At 38.7% G+C, this 19,413-nt stretch overlaps 3 protein-coding genes across 9 annotated transcripts in view; 1 reads left to right on the top strand and 2 right to left on the bottom strand.

The window, feature by feature from the left end:
- clec16a (C-type lectin domain containing 16A) overlaps positions 1-2,500 on the bottom strand; it is a 243,201-nt gene extending 240,701 nt beyond the window's left edge. For 2 of the 5 annotated variants that reach the window (XM_063059196.1, XM_063059194.1), the window contains exon 1: positions 2,074-2,498. In XM_063059196.1, the coding sequence (XP_062915266.1) occupies positions 2,074-2,153 (80 nt within the window). In that variant the 5' untranslated portion in view covers positions 2,154-2,498. Of the gene's footprint in view, positions 1-2,073 lie in introns of all 5 variants that reach the window. The other 3 variants (XM_063059198.1, XM_063059195.1, XM_063059197.1) reach the window with 3 other exon arrangements.
- Positions 2,501-2,846: 346 nt separating this feature from the next.
- Positions 2,847-9,574, top strand: dexi (Dexi homolog (mouse)). The gene is made up of 2 exons (XM_063059199.1): positions 2,847-3,634; positions 8,855-9,574. Exon 1 carries the CDS (start codon positions 3,049-3,051, stop codon positions 3,316-3,318), a length of 270 nt encoding a protein of 89 aa, XP_062915269.1. The 5' UTR covers positions 2,847-3,048; the 3' UTR covers positions 3,319-3,634; positions 8,855-9,574.
- Positions 9,575-16,987: 7,413 nt separating this feature from the next.
- The window catches only part of ciita (class II, major histocompatibility complex, transactivator), a 112,278-nt gene continuing 109,852 nt past the window's right edge, over positions 16,988-19,413 (bottom strand). For all 3 annotated transcript variants that reach the window (XM_063059200.1, XM_063059201.1, XM_063059202.1), the window contains one exon: positions 16,988-18,499. The gene's annotated coding sequence lies outside the window, so the exon portion shown is untranslated. The remainder of the gene's footprint in view (positions 18,500-19,413) is intronic.

The following is a 19,413-nucleotide window of genomic DNA, read 5'->3' on the forward strand; positions in this document are numbered from 1 at the left end:
CACCTCAGACGGTTGAGGAAGTTTGGTATGAGTCCCCAAATCCTAAGGATGTTCTACAGGAGCACAATTGAGAGCATCCTGACTGGCTGCATCACTGCCTGGTATGCGAACTGTACTTCCCTCAATCGCAGGACTCTGCAGAGAGTGGTGCAGGCAACCCAACACATCTGTAGATGTGAACTTCCCACTATTCAGGACATTTACAGAAACAGGTCTGTAAAAAGGGCTAAGGATCATTGGAGACCCAAGTCACCCCAACCACAAACTGTTCCAGCTGCTACCATCCAGGAAACGGTACCACAGCATAAACGTCAGGACCAACAGGCTCCGGGACTGCTTCTTCCACAAGGCCATCTGACCGATTAATTCATGCTGATACATTGTATTTCTCTACTATATTGACTGTCCTGTCGTACATACTATTTATTACAAATTACTATAAATTGCATGTTGCACATTTAGACGGAGACGTAACGTAAAGATTTTTACTCCTCATGTATGTGAAGGATGTACGAAATAAAGTCAATTCAAATGCAATGTCAGCATTAATTTCCAGAGGACAAGAATATAAAAGCAAGGATGCAGTGCCGAGGCTTTGTCAGGCCTATTTGGAGTACCGAGAGCAGTTTTGGGCCCCTTATCTAAGATGTATTGACATCGGAGAGGGGCCAGTGGAAGCTTACGAGAATGATCCCAGGAACTAAAGGGTTAAACTCTGAGGAGAGTTTGATAACTTTGGCCCCGTCCTCACGGGAGATTAAAAGAATGAAGGGGAACTCCTAGGTTTTGAAAGGCCTGGAGAGGATGTTTCCAATTCAGTGGGACAAATCTAGGGCCAGAGGGCATAGCCTCAGAATACAAGGCTTTAGACCAGAGATGAGAAGGTATTTCTCTAGCCAGAAGGTAGTGGATCCACCATAATTGGCTGTGAGGCCCAAGTCATTGCATATATTTAAAGCAAGGATTGACAGCTTCTTAATAAGTCAGGGTATCAAACGTTACAGGGAGAAGACAAGAGAATGGGGCTGAGAGAATAAATCAGCCATGATGAAACAGCACAGCAGACTCGATGGGACAAATGGTATAATTCTGTTCCTACACCCAAAAGAATACAGTGGTTATTACCAAAAGATTAATTGTCATCCTTCTTTCTACCCTTTGCTTCCATAAGTACTTAATTTTCGCCTCCTAAATCATAACATGCTTGATCTACTTCCTTTGTACATAAACTCCTTGTTTAATTCCTCAGTAATTACGTATCCAGCAGAAATGATTTTTGGGAATAAATTGATATGTCTGACGAAGAAAATAAGTAGTAAATAAATATAAGTTCTGCCTACTCCAACTATACAAAACTTGAGCATACAACAAAAAAGATCATCAATAGCAGAGAAGGTTCAAAGAGCTAAATGATCTACTCTTATTTATCATGGCTTTAACTAATAATAATTATATACAGTTTCAGTTATTCTCAAGTCTAAATTGAAAGCAAGATGCAGTGAAGGACGTATCATGGGATATTAAAAAACTTGTTTAACCAGTTATGAACGACAATGTACATTGCATGAAATGTCATTCACTGTCAAGCATGCTCTTTCGGCCAAAACACTGAACAAAATCATCTTTGGTGATCATAAAGGTCCATTCTTTAAAACACTGAGATCATAAACGAAACAGAAAGAACCCAGCGGGTCAAGCATTTGTGGAGACAAAAGGTTTAAACTGACGTTACAGGACAGGGACTATCAGCGTGTTTCCTTTAACTCAGCGAAAGGCAAGACATTCGTTGAAGGATTGGCAAAATGTTCCAATAAAATAAAACATCTGGGTCGTTTTTACAACCATAAAACTTTTTTTTGCAACAATTCAACTAAACAGATGTTAACCTAACGTAATTACAAATGCTCCGAGGGAAGGAATTTATAACACTCTCTGAAAACATGCCGGGTTCATTGCTAAAACAGTAATTGAAAAGGGCCTGGACCTCAAGGCCTGATTCATCCAGGAAATACTGCTCGACGCTGCGAGTAACTCCGGCATTTGTCGGGCTACAATGTTCACAGAGACACTTACTTCAGATGCTCTAAGGAATGAATGTTTTTGGGGGACTTCCCAGAGCTCCCGCCGACCCAACTCCTCGAACGGCCAAACATCACTTCTAGACACTTCTTCCGCGCATCCTATTGCGATATATTAAAATGTGCCCGTGACATTCAAGCCTTTCACCAACATACTGGTTGACTCGGCGATAGCCGCTGCAATGCTCGGTGAGCGCTGGCTGCTGGGAGACCAAGTTCTTCTGCCTGCTTACGCTAACATGAAGCCACAAAGGGGCGGCTAGTGCAAACTACAAATCCCAGAATTCTTTGCGATCACTTTTCAGCGCCGACAGCCTTCCTTCAAAACTGTTTCGTGTCCACCATTATTTGACGTGCACAGAAAGAACGTTATCACTAAAACTAAAATATTCCGAGAGTAATGATGTAGTTGAACTGTACGTTTAAATTAAACGGTTTATGCTGGTATTGATGGCGATGACGCGTAGTGCACGCGACGGCCTTGCAAAACAACCTATCTTGCTCGTCAAAGGGGGAGGGGCGGGAGCTTGAGGGCGGGTGGTGCGTCAGGTAGGGCGGGATCATCGCTGGCGTGTCACTTGATCGACGTTATAGCAAGCCATTCAGAGCCACGGCGCGGCGCGGAGAGAAGGCAGGACGAACAACTGTGTCGTCATCATGCGATTGACGTTGATGCTAGCCATTCAGACGCAGGTGACGCGCGGAAGGAGGCGGGGTTTTGCCGTGTGAGTGTCCCCCGATCAAGCGGAGAAGGAGGGAGGAAGCCAATGAAAAGTGCAAGGGAGGCGGAAACCTGAGAGCGCGGGGGGCGGGGCGGAGCGGAGCGGAGAGGAGAGAGACCCGGCCTAACGCCGCGGATAGCTCAGTGAGAGAGCGGTGCACCGAAGGGCATCGGAAAGTGAGGGCCTCTCTCCCCCCTCGCCCCGCCTGCTGCAGTACTAATTCGCCACCCGCTGCCACCTTGAAGCCTATGACCGCCTCTGTTCACGCTGATCTCGATTCGCTGGAGTCGTTCCTTGATGAGTTGCCCTATATGTTTTACGTGGGATTGTTTTTTGTGAATGTGCTAATCCTCTACTATGCCTTCCTGATGGAGTACGTCCTCTTCAATGTGGGAATTGTCTTCCTCCCCGACGACTTCGACCAGGCTCTAGTTGACCTCGGGGTCTTGTCGGATCCGGCATCGGTTGTCTATGATACAGACGGCGAAGTGGATGTCTTCGATGGCTACTTCGATTAAAAGCAATAATAAACTCCCCCTCACATACTCACTTAATGATATCAATATTTTTTGCTTAGCACAGAAATGGGCAGTTACTGTGTATCAGATGCGAAAGACAAACCTTGGTTTGCCAGCAAGGCACTTGGTCGCTGAAGTACAGGATAATGGTCTGCCAGCCGTTTCTGTGGCTATTGTGGTCCGGTTGCCCTTTCATAATTGTGCCAAGATTGCAAATAATAATAGTATGGATTGCGATATATTTCAGAGCATTTATCTGTTTGTAATAATGGTCTTCATTGCAAAGCGGAACTGCATCTCCAGGATTAATTAAAGAGTAGGTATTTGCTCAAACTATCTGTCGACCCACGAACTCCAGGGAATTGCAATACACTGCATCGCACATCGTTGAAATTTGTGATTTTTGCAGTCTTTTTAAAATCTACATTAATCATGTTCTTTATATAACAGGTTTACATTACGAAACATGTTTATCTGCGGTTATTAATATATTCCCATTCTTTTAACAAGGTTTTGGATAAATCTGATGGGGTAAATCCTGCGTGCATTAAATATTTGTAAAGTGCATAGTAACTTAGAATATTTTCAATTTAATCTAAAAGAAAATATTGTGCTTTATGGAAGTTAATCATTCTGCAAGAGGGCAATGAGGTTTTCTTGAAAGAAGCCCAGATAAAATAATTAAAACGTGTTGAGTAATCTAGAGGTATTTTAATTGAGCCTTGCACCTGCTTGTCTCAATATGTCTTGATTTCTTCCAAATCGTTAGTGATAAATGTAATGGTGAGTCTGCTTTCCCTGGGAAATGGAGTCAGGCTGCAAGTGGGTGGGACTAAACAACTGCAATGTAACAGCCTATCCACGTTCTGAGAAGCAGACCTAGTGTTGGTAGCAAGAAACGCACTTAGATGAGATAGAATAACTGGTTTTGGATGGTAGAATTATCAAAATAAAACTTGATGATATCCAAGGGTTGCCATTCTTTTTAAAGATCAATCCAATCTGCTAATGAATTTATTTTTAAAATGAGTTGGAATTAATCAGGATTTAAAAAATGCTATTGCTGAACTGCATTGACCAGTACAGTATTGAGTGACTTGAGTTTAATGGGGCTGAATTATTGTATTGTTGCTTTAATAATTAAAAGTGAAGTTTCAATTGTCCCACTGAAAATAAAAGCATTACATTGCATAATGATATCTTCCATCCTACTTTAAACTGGAAATTGCAGCCCCCTTAGTCTCATTCATCCTACACTCAGTGGCCACTTTATTAGATACAGCTGTACACCTTTTTAATGAAAACATCTAACTGGGCAATCATGGGGCAGCAATGCAATGCACGAAAGCATTCAGGCATAGTCAGGAACTTCAGTTGACATGTCATTCTAGCAGTAGATCACATTTACTGTTGGAAGTTCTAGCTTTTTTATTTCGTATTCAAAGTATTGATCTACATGTCCTCTTCTTATGGGTCCCTGCACATAGAGGGAAATTAGTGGGCTGATTGTTTGGCCAAAAAAGCTGTTAAAAGTTCAACTGTGGGTATAGACCTTCCACTTAGCAAATCAGAAGCTAAGGGGTTGGTAGGATTAAGAATTAGGGGGTTATGGCAAAACTTGTGGGATAATGAGCTTAAGGGGAGACACCTTTACAGAATACACAAAAGTTTTGGGTTGATGGGAGAAGGGGGTAAAACAAGGAAGGAAGGACTTGTATTGACTCTACAGAATTGGGCATATTATGCTCTATTATTCATTGTATCTTGTAGGAAAACATCACTCTGGGTTGTGTGGGTTTTGTCATCATGAAACAGTTGAACTCATTCTATTACAGAGTGAAGCAAAAGTAGAAAGAAATCAAATGCAGGTTTCACTACTATTTGGGGGTTGATAGTTTTCATTTTTAAAAGACTTTGAGAGACTTTAATTCACAGTATTGTCTTTCACTACTTACAATCTATAGGGCTTTTTGGGGTAAGTGGGTTTTCATTTGATAAAGAACTAGTAGGGGTTTTATTTCCAACTCTCTACACCACACTCTGGTTCAGTTGGTGGTGGTAATGCACCTTTAAGTTGGACTGCCAATTGTCATTAAAAGTTGTTAGAAGAAGAGGTTCAGTCGTTGTTCAGACCAAATGTCAGAATGAGGAAGAAGTGTGATCTAAGTGACCTAGACTATGGAATGATAGTTGATGCCAGGTGGGGTGGTTTGAGTATCTCAGAAACTGCTGATTCCCCTAGGATCTTCACACGCAATAGTCTGTAGAGTTTACCGAGACTGGTATGAAAAGCAAAAAAAAAACAAAAAAGTCCAGTGAGCCGAGTTCTGTGGGTGAAGATGGCTTGTCAATGAGAGGTCAGAGGGGAATGATGACAGTAACTCAAAATACAATGTGTTACAACAGAGGTGTGCAGAATAGCATTTATAAAGACACAACATGTCAAACCTTAAAGTGGATGGGTGACAGCATCAGAAGACCACACCGGGTTTCACTCCTGTACCTAATAATGTGCCCACTGAGTGGAAATAACCCCTTAAGACATCTGCATTCCCCAAATTACAGTATCTTGATTATCCTAAAATTTAATATTGTCATTATCATCAATTGTGTTTCAGTTGCTAAGGCTGAAGCTGTAGTTTTCTCTCTGAAACTCAGTCCCTCCAAAACTTTTTTCTTACTACCTACTTCCTTGATTGAACTTTCTTTCTGTCCTGTGAAGTGGCTAGGATCATTTTCCTTCATTAAGGTTGTTGTGAAAGCTAAATACAGCAGTCCATCCCACTGTCAACAGCAGTAAACAAAAAAATGCAATCTTTTATTACTCTTGTAGTTGCGTGATGATCAGGTAAATTGTGGAAAGCTCACAAGTTGTTTAACTGATAATAAAAATGGGAAATGTTGGAAATACTCAGCAGGTCATTCTGTTTCTCTTCCCACAGATGCAGCCTGACCTGAGTATTCACAGATTTTTTTGCTTATTTTTTCATTTTTATCAAATGTATTATTCATCTGTACAATTGAGCTGTATTCTATAGAGAGAAATATTTTATTAAATTACCACACACAACAGTAAGTATGCAGTTATGTCAGCATATTGCAAATTCTTTAATTACCAATTAATGCTGCCTGCAAATGGGAAGGATGGACTAAAAAAATTGCCCTCTGAATTCAATTCAGAATACTTATTTCAGAATCAGATTAACATAGTGTGTGAAATTTGTTGTTTTGTGGCATCAATACGGTGCAATACAGTAAAAAATTATACTAAATTACAAAATAAATTAATAGTGCAAAAGAGAAGTAGTGAGCTAGAGTTCATGGACTGTTCTGAAATCCGATGGCAGAGGGGAGAGAAACTGTTCTTAGAATGTTGTGTGTGGGCCTTCAATGTCATGGTCGATACCTAATAACACGTGGCTTATTATGGCTTTATATCAAGGCACATTTAACTTTCTATCCTGCCAAGCAATTCAAGAATTGAAGAAAACAGTATAACTATTGACCTACGTCATAATGTGATATCTTGTAGTAAAGAGATAACTTCATCTTTCTTAAGAATGTGGTATTTGATGTTCATTTGTGCTGAACAATAAGGTGTTGAATTAATTTTCTTAAAGGCTTTATACAGGAAACAGCTGCTTTAGCACCTAATTTGTGCATAAAAAGTTGAATACTTATCTTTGCAAACTCCTTCACAGTACTTGTGTTGCCCAGTTGGATGCAATTGTTATAGGGGGAAGTTTCTCTGTTAGTTTCTTGTCTCCTTGGAACATTCTTGGTCTTCATTGATACATTAGAAGAAATTTTAGAATTACTTTGGGTATCCCAATCTGCTTTCTTTAATCAATAGTTAGGGGATTCAATAGTGACAGAGCAGTGACAGAGATATAAATAGCTATAACTAAAATTTAAGTCTAACAGGCATTATAAGATGCACCTGATCCTCACAGTAAACAAAGTCTCTCTCCCCCTCGCCTCCCCCTCCTTGGAATGGGCAACTCAGTCTATACAATGCCTCGTGGCCCACTAACCATCCCAACACACTTCATAAATGCTTTTTTGTTTCCTGTATTTTTTGTAAGTGGTAAATGCTATTTTAAAACTGCTGGGTTGAACAGTGTTATTCTTGTGTTCCATGCAGACTTGCACGTTTGCTTACAGCCTTTCTCCCCCTTATTTCTATCTTTTATATATCAGTCCTTCCGTTCTGTCATCTTGCTTTGTCTTTGTTTCCGGTCACCATTGTGCATGCGTGCCTCTGGGTCCCCATCTGTTATTTGAGTTCTCTCTGCAGAGATCTGCTATTCCACAGAGGTTAATGAAAAAAATAATTTGGAAAAGTCAGACACCAGTGCCTTATTTCAATGGGATCTTTTTGTCAGGCAGGGCTAAAGGTTTAGAAACGACTGAACAAAGTTGAACATGAATGTATCACGGGAGAAGGGATTACACCTTAAGCTTGTAAACAAAGCCAAATGCATTTTGCTGATGACTACGTTGGTGACAGATCAAGCCCGTTGTTACCTCACTGTGAAACTCCTGGCTTGCACTCTGAACATTTTGCATCATATTTTGTTTCAGGCCATTTTTTGAATATAGCGCCACTCTATCTGGCATCTAAAAATCAACTTGGACCAAGAGCAAATCAGTACTTGAAACTGTAATACAAATGCCGAGGATCTAGCATTGTTCTGCAATGGTCAGCTCCAAAGGGCTAATGTAGGTAGAAGGTGCGGGTATAGATTATTGTTTTGGGCAATTGAAATGTTTATAGCTAAAGCAATAGTGGAGGAAGACTAGTTTTGTATTTTGCAATTCAGGGAGTACTTATGGATGAGCAGTCACATATTTGTTCTGAAGTAGAATAACACAACCTGGGCATTTTTAAACCACTACTGTAAACTTTGTACATTGGGTCTGCAATAATGACTAAAGTATGTGCTATAACAAAGTGATGCTTCAATCATATCTAATTGGCTTAAGGATGAACTAGTCTGCCTCCATGATTGCCTCGGAGAAACCAACAGGTATTCGGGAAACTATTCTAATATTTCCTTCAGCTTCTTTATTTTTATCTGGAAAATAATGGTACTGTACTTGTGCATTCAGAGCTGCTGAGAACAAAAACTTGGCTTTGCACTTTCAATTTGGTTATGAAGGGCTGATCTCCCCAAATCAGTAAGATTAGTGTTTTTTTTAGTGCCGTGTAAATACTTATTATGTTGATTCTGTTTTATTTTACTGGTAAGGTGTTTCAATACATATCTGGAGATCTGTTGAACAAATTACTTATTTGCACTTAATATCCTGTTAGTTTAACTATTGATGGATTCAACACCCCAAAGATTTAATAATCAAATCTGTCAGTAAAGTAGGCACAAGGAGAAATTAACCGGTTCTTTAGTCCTTGAATACTACAAACTAAGATCCGGAGATGCTCTTTGAGGGAAAGGAAGATCAATTCAGGATTGGGAGTGAAGTGTAAAGCAATCTAACACAATGTCCCTGTCTCTTGCACTGTGCCGTTCAACAGGATGGAAGAATGATACTTGGAGACGTTCAGCCTCAGGAGAGTCACTTTGAATCGCACATGGAAGAAAAGGCCTAAAAAGGCTTTAAACGCCATATGGATTAGTTAACCATCAGCAATACAATGCAAGAGTTCTGTGCTGGATATCCAATCCCCGTGCAAGGAATCATAACATTTCAATGTTTTGCACCGCTGCATCTCAACACTGAACTAAGTTGTCATGCATACACTCCTTGCAGCTTTTAGCAAGCTATATATGGGTTGAATATTACTGAGCTTATTGTAACATAAGGATTTACTTTATTCACGTTTCAGTATATACTAAGGCTGGAATGTAAATGGGTTATCAATAACTTAATATAATTTACTGAATTAAAAGTCACATTTTTGTTACTGCCATTCTTGTGAATGATGTATGGTTAATCATGAATCTGTTATATTAAATATAAGGCATGCATTTAATAACTGATTTAATAATTTGCAGTGCCTGTTACACTTGTAGCTGGTGCAGCAGATTTGTATTTTCAGTGTTATAACTGTTATACTTACTTTCATAGCCCATGTAACATAATGTTATTTTATTTTGAAAGTATTGCACAATCTGGTCAATGGATTTAAATATGTCCCTTGCATTTTTTTTTCCTGAACTTTTATTCCCACAGCAGCTGAAATTTCTATTGTCCTGGTAAGGATTTAAACAAAATAAAAACAAATTTCATAATGTTCCAGAAGCATTAGATTGTATCTTTTAATGACATTCTTCAGAATTTATCTATTTTGTTTGATAAACTATATTCACAGAGTACTAGATTCTAATACTAGATATACTGGGGTCCTTTTAACATCTGTCGGACGATGCTGAGGATGTTCTTCGAGTCTGTGGTGGCCAGTGCTATCATGTTTGCTGTTGTGTGCTGGGGCAGCAGGCTGAGGGTAGCAGACACCAACAGAATCAACAAACTCATTTGTAAGGCCAGTGATGTTGTGGGGATGGAACTGGACTCTCTGACGATGGTGTCTGAAAAAAGGATGCTGTCCAAGTTGCATGCCATCTTGGACAATGTCTCCCACCCACTACATAATGTACTGGTTGGGCACAGGAGTACATTCAGCCAGAGACTCATTCCACCGAGATGCAGCAAAGAGCGTCATAGGAAGTCATTCCTGCCTGTGGCCATCAAACTTTACAACTCCTCCCTTGGAGGGTCAGACACCCTGAGCCAATAGGCTGGTCCTGGACTTATTCCCTGGCATAATTTACATATTACTATTTAACTATTTATGGTTTTATTACTATTTATTATTTATGGTGCAACTGTAACGAAAACCAATTTCCCCTGGGATCAATAAAGTATGACTATGATACTAGGGCGGCATAGTAGTGGAGCCGTTAGTGTAACACACGACAGCGACCTGGGTTCATTTCCTGCCACTGCCTGTAAGGAGTTTGTACTTTCTTCCTGTGACCGCATGGGTTTCCTCCCACGTTCCAAAAATGTGTGGGTTAATAGGTCACATGGGTGTGATTGAACGACCAAGCCCGGGCTTGTTGCCATGCTGTATCGCTTAAAAAAAAGTAATAGTTTCAGCTCAAACTTTCAACTGCAGTATTTGAAGTAAAGTTGAAGAAGTAATTTGAAAATAATGCAAGACATATGCACATATGAGTTTGTGTATTTACATGAGCATTAATAATGCATTTACTAGTGTCTTATCACAAGGGAATTCATTAGTATTTGAAGAGGGGACTTAGAAATTGCTCTACATCTCCAAAGCCATGTTAAAGCTGCAATGTGTGTTTTGTCTATGCAGTATTCTGACGTACATGAGGCCCAAGGTATTAACATCAGCCTTGCACAGACCAATTCTCTGCTAGTTCCTTATCAGTTAAAAGGCCTATTTGTAAGTGGACTAGAAGACATGACTGGAGCGTCAGCTGATTGGGGAGTGGGAGAAAGACACAACTGTCTGACTTTACAGGGTCGAGCACAATCAGCGCAGAGTCCAACGTAGGTGGGAAGCTTATGAAGTGCAATGCAAGGCCTTGCTGTTGGACGATCCACATCTGACTGACTGGTCACGAAGCAGGGGAGATTGGAACAGATTAATCTGCTCTGCAGAAATCAGATTCAGATTAGTCTATTGCCTGAGTGCACTGAAATTCTTTACTCACATTCAGCTTGCCTGCCTCCTGATAGTCTACTTCTGTATGAATAATTCAAGTCATTTATAGGCCTTGTACATGCAAAAGACTTAAATCTTTTTTATTGGTGAGGGTGATAGGGTGTGTCATTAAATTCCTTTGTCCAACAACCACAAATGTTTTATACAAGGACTTGATATTTAAAGACAAACTGCTTTTCTCTAACAAAATTTACTGTTTGAAAATGAATAATATTAATCTTTGAATTATCTCATTTTAATCAACCCAGTCTTATCCCTAAGTGTATTCATTCCTACGTAACAAGAGAAAAATGCCGACTTGCTTAGCTTTCCAGAATGATCCTAAAGGGAGCCTCATTAAATCCAGCAACATCAGACAATCGATAATTAAGTAATGTTGGACATGCAGTCAGTATCTGAATCTTGGATTATATCAAAAATGAAAATCAAAGTTATGACTGAGTTATTTGGAGCTTAAAATAAAATAAGAATTTTGCACATGAACGCTAAAGTCTTCACAACCAACAATGTCATTATAGCAAAGAATATTATAAAAGGCTCACCTAATTTGTAATTTTAAAACACTTTCTGCATTGGAATAGATTACTAGTATTAAAATGATTCTACTTAGATATTTAAATATAGAGCATTGGTTTATAATATCCTTCAAATATTAACTGATTGGACATATCTTCCAGAACTCATAATCTCCACATTGGCTATTTTAGAATATCTGTATAAAGATCTTTCAAATTATTTTCAGTTTATTACAGATGTAACATTTGTCCCATTGAAATTCATTGCTAATACAGACACAATTTTCTAGTCTGGTGCTCTCCACTGATGTCAAAACCATCACATCTGCTATTCTTACTGCCTCCAGAAATGATGCTGCAATCTCTTTAAAAATGCTACATGAACATTCGCTTGTCCCAAAGGAAGGAACTGCAATCTCACAACCTGTTTAAAAGTTGCAGCTAAGCAAAACACCATTTCCCTCATTGAAAAAGATTATGGAATATTCAATACACTGTGTTTAGAGTTGTAGAGCCATATAGCTCGGAAAACAGGTCCCTTTTGGGCCAACTTGTTCAAGTGGATCACGTTGCCTAACTGAGCAGGTCCCATTTCCTTCTATTTGTGCCATATCCCTCTAAATCAGGGGTTCCCAACCTGCTGCCCACAGACCCTTTCAGTTAATGGTAGGGGTCCATGGCATAAAAAAGATTGAGAACCCCTGCTTTAAACCTTTCCTATTCACTGTCTGCGCAGAAAATGTTGCTCCTCATGTCCTTTCTAAATCTTTCCCTTTTCAATTTAAACCTATGCTCTCTAATTTTGGACTCCCTTACCCCCAAAAGATTGTGGTCATTCATCTTATTTATGCCTATTATTAATTTAAACACCCTTCAGCCTCTGCTGTAGGGAAAATCCAAGCCTATCCAGCCTCACCCTATAACTCAAACCCTCCAGTCACTAACATCTCATAAAACTTTATGGCCTTTACCAGTTTAATGACATCTTTTCTATTGCAAGGAAACTAGAAATGTTTTCCATGCATGATCTTTACTGAGTTTATTTAACATGGATCTGCTTACAATCATTTTGTAAGTATAGGTATGGATCGGATGGGATAGTTGAGTTGTAACAATATTAGTGAAAACAAGCTCCTAACCAGTGAAGGAGAGATTAAAGGGTGGCTCAATGCATACGTAAGTAAGCAAGCTTCAAGGAGCATCTTACAGGTAGGGAGGATAGTGGTGGGGTAGATAGAGACAGCAAAATGCCAGACTGGGGGAGATGCAGAGCAATTTAACCACAGGTACTAAAAGAAGGCCAAGAGTAATCTATCCTTTCTAGCCATTTAGAAAACATGAAAATATAAACTGCCAGCATTTGAGCAAATTTACATAAATTGTATCTTCCAGTCACAGGGAAAACCTCCCCTTAATACAAATGCATCAGGCTGCCAGAGTAGCATTGGGTGAAACTGAACAGCACTCACGATAAAGTTGTGGACAGATTTGCTCCTTGAGCTCACCTTACTCGCCTCCCTTTGGGAATTCTGTAAATTAATTTAATTTAACAGTCAGAGAAACCCCAGGGGAGTACACCCACCTCTCTAGCCAGATTCAAACTATCGTAGAATGACAATGTTTCCAGATCAATGACTCAAATCCTGTTTTCTTGAAAGAAAATTATCTATAGGCAAATTAAGTGCAGGGCTGTTTTATTAAATCTAAAAAAGAGTGAAATAAACACACCAGCAGTCAGTTCAATATTTGCTTCCCTTTATAATTTCTATTTTAGGGCCTCATGAGGGTAGATGATGTTACCAGAGTGCAGTGGAACATGTTTCAAATAGGATACATCGAAAAGGGTATGTACAATGAGAGTTAAATGTTACCCTCTACTCTGCCATAACAAACATTGTTTAATCCCAACCTGACAGCAAAGTTTATCAGCACCAGTAAAGTGTTTTTTATTTTATATTTCAGTCACTTCTTGAGCTGTCAACCTAAAATTGTATAAAGTCATTTCACACAGGCATACAATGAGTAGCAAACAGACTCTCAGCCCATTTATTCATACCGAATTGAAAACCAGCTCTCGGGGGTGAAAGGTCGAATATTTGCACCAGCAAGCACAGCATTCTTTAAATTTATTTTTGGAAAAAAATTAATAAAACAGGATGTCTAAGTATAACATTAAAGATACAAAACTAAATCTGAGGCAACTTAAATTTGCCTATAGTAGAATCAGATGATTCTGAAATGTGTCATGTGTCATGAAATTTGTTAACTTAATGGCAGCAGTTCAATGCAATACATGAAAGAATAAATAAATAGGTCAATTAGAAGTATATAAAGTAGTGCAGAAATGGAGATAATAAAGTGAGGTTGTGTTCAAGGGTTCAATCTCCATTTAGGAATCTGATGGCAGAGGGGAAGAAGCTGTTCCTGAATCACTGAGTGTGTGCCTTCCAGCTTTTGTACCTCCTTCCTGACAGTAACAATAAGAAGAGAGCATGTGCTGGGTGATGAGAGTCCTTAAAAAAGGACACCGCCTTTCTGAAGCACCACTCCTTGAAGATATCTTGGATACTACGGAAGCTGGTACCTAAGATAGAGCCAACTAATTTTACAACTTTCTGTAGCTTCTTTCGGTCCTGTGCAGTTGCCCACCCCCAACACCAGATAGTGATGCAGCCTGTCAGAATGCATAGTACAGGTCAAAAGACAGGGCCACACATCATTTTTCACAATATTAGTTATATCTATATGCTGTTGAGCACTTCTGTTTAAGTTTGAATACATAGCAGGTGGCATGGCTTTCATCTTGGTGCATTTAAAATAATTGATTGGTTTTAGATTACATGGCATGCATGCCATCTTTTATCAACATATATAAACCTGTTCACACAGCAGGTCAAATATGTTCAATTTCACCATGAATACATTGATGTACTGGGCTATCCTTATTTGTCTTTAATAGGATTAAATAATATTTTTGCTGTAAGGTCTAAGCTTCTTTCAAAAGTCTCGGATGGGATCTTTTTTACACAGAACTAAGAAATCTGATCATGTGCGATATTCTAATCCCCTAAGAGGCACTAGTACCATATCATCATCAGGTGCCATGCCCAGTTTGAGCTTTGTCTGCCGTGGCCCACACACTCCTGTTTCGGGTCAAGTGGATCAATTTATTGGTATTCATTTCCTGTTCTCTGGCTGCTGTCTCCATCATCATTTGTCTTTGTCTTCCTCTTGCTTTCTTCCCTTCAATCTTTCCCATAATTACCGTGCATTCTAACTCCTCTTTCCTAATCACATGTCCAATGAAGTTACATTGCCTTTTCATGATCTCATACATTATTTCTCTTTTTGTGTTTGCTCTGTTCATGACATCCTCGTTAGATATTCACTTCGTCCATGATATTCTTTGCATCCTCCTCAAAAACCACATCTCTGCTGCTTCAATTCGTTTCCTCATGTTACTAGATATTGTCCAACATTCTGAGCTGTATAACAGAACTGGATAAACGTAACAATTCAGTACTCTGAGGCAGGTTGTCATGCCTAGTTTAGTATTGGTCAGTATACTCTTCATTCTCGTAAAGGTGTCTTTTGCCATCCCTATTCTTCTTTTGATGTCCATGTCGCACCTGCCATCTGATGTCACCCAGCTTCCTAAGTAGCAAAGGTTCTGTACTTGATTTATATCTTCCCCGTTTATTCTCAGCCTGCAGATAGGATTCTCCTTCTTTTTGGATATCACCATACATTCTGTCTTTTTGCAATTGATAGATAGACCCATTTTTATACTTTCTTCAATAACTACATCAATTAAGTTTTGTCGTTCTTCCTCCGTACTTGGAATTAACAGTGTCATCTGCATATCTGAAATTATTGATGTTTTCACTGCCTACTTTGATTCCCAAGATGTCTCTTATTTTTTGTAATATTGGTTCACTGTATCATATTGTATCATATGGTCATCCATATCAGCAAAGTATTTTCTTTAACTTCTAGCAGAATTTTGCCCTTTTTTTCTCCGAAGTTTCATGTAGAAGGCTAAAATGCAAATTCCTAAATGATTATATGTGTTTGTTTATTCTGAGGGGGTAACGTTAACTCACACAGTGTAGGACTTATAGAAACGGTTCACTCTCATTTGACACCTGGCCCAATTCTACCTTCCATCACGCAGGGTGTAAAATCAATAGCCAATTGGATCCATTTACCACAAGCCGTCAGGTTAATATTTGTTCCCATTTTTTTAAAACTATGTAGACTATATGTGCATGTCTGTACATTTGTACACAAGACATTATTTTTTTTAATTGTGCATCTGTAAAATTCAGAAAGTCTTTAAACTTGGACAGATGGGGCATTGTTATAAAAAAGGAGAGGGGCTTGGGTGATAACAGGACCCCTTTCATTGCATGTCTGATTGTTAGGACCTATTATCTTTGTATTGAAGAATGTTATCTGACTCTAACACTTCAACTTGTGTGTAATATTGACTTTTCAAAAGTAAACAAGCAAATCTTGAAGGCAACTAGTTCTTAAATCTGCTTCATTTTCATCTAATTGCTAATTGTTCATACCAGTGTAATTCTCTGACAGCTTAAAGCAATCAGGGGAAAGACAAAGTGATTTCCTTTTAATTCAGTGAATTGTATCTTTGAAAACAAGTCTGGGGAAGCAGACAGAAAAGCAGAAAAAAGTAAGTTTATGAGATAGCTCTGTTCACTGTGAAGTGTCTTTGCCGTACTGTCACTCAGAATCCCTCTGCTACTCCCTTGTCTCTCTCACTCCTTTACTGATTTTCCTCCACAAAGAGCTGCAGAGGTTGTTGAGGAGAGTAAACAAGAGGAGAGATGACAAAATGCTTTTTTTCCTTTAAGGGTAGTCCACAGTTTATTCTCACCCAGGTTAATCAGCAGTTTTCCTTAAATAAACAGAAACGTATTAACTGCTGGGAATACTCATCAAGTTAGGTATCACCAGAGAAACAAAAGCACATTTTAGATCAAGATCAATGATCCTTCAGAGCGGACCAACAGTGAAATGAAGATGAATCAGGGGTAAGAGACAAAGGGAAATCCCATCAGAGAAAAAATAAAACTTATCCACAGTAACATTCACTGTAGTGAATTAAATGGTAACTATGGTTGCAGGAAATCTGAAATAAAAACAAAAGATGCTGGAAAAAGCAGCTCAGACAGCACCTGTAAGAAAAGAAACATTGATTTTGGTGTGTACTTTTTTTTTAAGGAGAAAAGAAATAGCAAATTAAACCTACCGTATTGTTTCAGAGATCTACAGTGGACTTTATTCTTCAGGTGTTTTGGTAGGTTCAAGCATGCTGGTGGACTGTCCAAGTTTTCGGAGCTGATCATATTGCCAAAGTAATAATAGGCCAAAAGAAAATATCTCTATTGATTTTACTTTTAAGTTTATTCAGAACAGCAGCTAAAGTTAAAATGATGGTTTTGTGCAATTTGTTTTGAACAGCAAAACTGAAAACAAGCTTTTCTTTTTTAAATTAAAACTTAAGAACATCAACTTTCTTTGTATACTCTCCTGACAACGTTAATTCTGTACAAATATCCTTACATTTCTGCTTTACACTAATGCATTGTACAAACTAATGCATTGACATTTTACAGACAGGCAACATTTCATATATTGAAAAAGAACAATTCATTTCTGTACAACAGTTGATGAATTAAAATATGTTCTGTGATTTTATACTTTCCAGGAGCAGTTTTATATGAGAGAAGACATGCAACATTTAAACTCTTAAACGTGTTGAGATATTGATTAGTTAAGTAAGAAGTGTCTTAATTTTGTTACTGCTTTTTATTGCAATTAAAATGATGCAGAATAGAAAGGTGGGTAATCATTTTCTCCATCCTGTTTATAGGGAACTATCATTTTGCAAGTGTCTCTTATAGTTTAGACGTTTAACAGTGGTTACTTCCCTCAGTTCAACAATTTAAGGGAGGGCTTCCACTATTATGCTAACTTTGTGATCTTTGATTTGGTAACCAGAATATAAGAAATAATCTGTTACATAACTGGAAATAATACCATAGTAAAATGTGTCTTATTTTGACATACCAACTAATCTGAGAAGCTCCTCACCACTCCAGGATAATTTTTAATTTTGACTTAATTGCCCTCCATCGGCAGTACTGTACCACAAGAGGTTAAGCAAGTCAGTTGCCAACTCTGTATTTTAGCGTAAGAATTTTTATTAACATGGTTCTTTCAATACAGAGTTCAGCAGCAGCAAACAATTTTCACTAAAGTCATCCAGTGCAATTCTTTATGTTGTGCAAAGCTTAATTAATGATTCATTTTGGTCTTCCACTTGTGTCAGGTTTAGCTGCCTGCAAAGAATATGCTCTACATAATCCCTCGTGCTACTCTTGCTAATATTAGGATCATGGGAGCAGTAGGATATCTGAAGCATTGCTTCACTCCCAACTGTATTCTTTTCCATAAAGTTCAACCTGACATAAAGTCAATTACCACATTAAGAATATTAATTAAGATAAAAAGTACAGTATAGTGAAAGAACATTTAACCCACCTGGTTCGGCAGGTGGTTATGCTCCATCCAAGCCTTTGCCCATCTGACCTAAACTGTCTGATCATCCCTTCTTTTCATCCTCACACATTCACTCAGCATCTTGTCAAATGCATTAATGCTAATGAACTTGGTTCATCCCCACGCAGTAATAAGTTCTATATTCTAGTCCATCTCTGATCAAAGAAGTTTTTCATGACTTTCTTACTTCTATACAAGGGGCAATCTTCGTTGATAGTCTTATTGTTTCAAAGTGATGAAAGTGATCAAAAGGGTAGTAAAGACAAAGGCATTGGTCCCACAGTGCAATCTACAAAGCTTCAGTGCAAAGAATTGAGCTTTCCTCTGAAAAGTCCCAGTTCTCAGCTGTGTTTCTTCTGAAATTCTGTAATAGAAGTAAAAACAAAAGAAAGCACTAATTCACCGTGTTTTAGTTTCAGCAAAAATATTTAAGTCATTGAGAAACAAAGCAAAATAGTGGCTTTGCTTTTTAGATCATCAAACTTCCCATCTCTCTGACAGCTGTAAAGGATCCAATCTGAGAGAGTGTCGGCATTCTTTGATTCAGGATTACATCGAGCTACATGTACATCGAAAGATACAGTGAAATGTGTCATTTGTGCTAACAACCAGCTGGGGGGTAGCCTACAAGTGTCACCACACATTCCGGTGCCAATATAGCAAGCCCAGCATGTTCCACAGAACGACAACAGCAAAACAACCATCCCATCCACCGAGACAGGCCTCTAATCCCAGGACAGGTCACCCTCCAGACCCTGTCCCGAGATTCTCAGACCAGGCCTCCAACTTTGGATGTCAGCCCAGGTTAACCTAGTTCCCCTGAAGCCCAGTCCGTCTCTGCAAATCTGCATATATGTGGGGCTAATTGGCAATTAATGCAAATCCCTCTCAAATAAATGATAAAGATTGTTTTTGTGCATTATAGAAATGTCACATTTATGATGCAAGAGATGTGCTGCTGTATTTAAAGTTAAACTATCTTTTGAGATAGAGTGTTGCATTATTTTACATGAAACAACAAAAATTTTACTTGAGAGTTTTGGATGTTTGACAGTTTGTAAAAAGTGTGAAGTACCTTGTGCACAGTATTGACTTTCAGTAACATACAGTTTAATAAAACTACAATCAAAAGAAAATGACCTTGAGAAGAAATTCCCTCAGTGTTATAGATGAATGGCAAGGATTGTCTTTATTACTAATTGAAGAGGAGTACATTTAAATAACATGTATATAGAACAAATAACTCGCCTGTCAACCTCTGTGATGACCAATTGCAGT

This window comes from Mobula hypostoma, chromosome 9 (assembly GCF_963921235.1).
Source record: "Mobula hypostoma chromosome 9, sMobHyp1.1, whole genome shotgun sequence".
NCBI lineage: Eukaryota > Metazoa > Chordata > Chondrichthyes > Myliobatiformes > Myliobatidae > Mobula > Mobula hypostoma.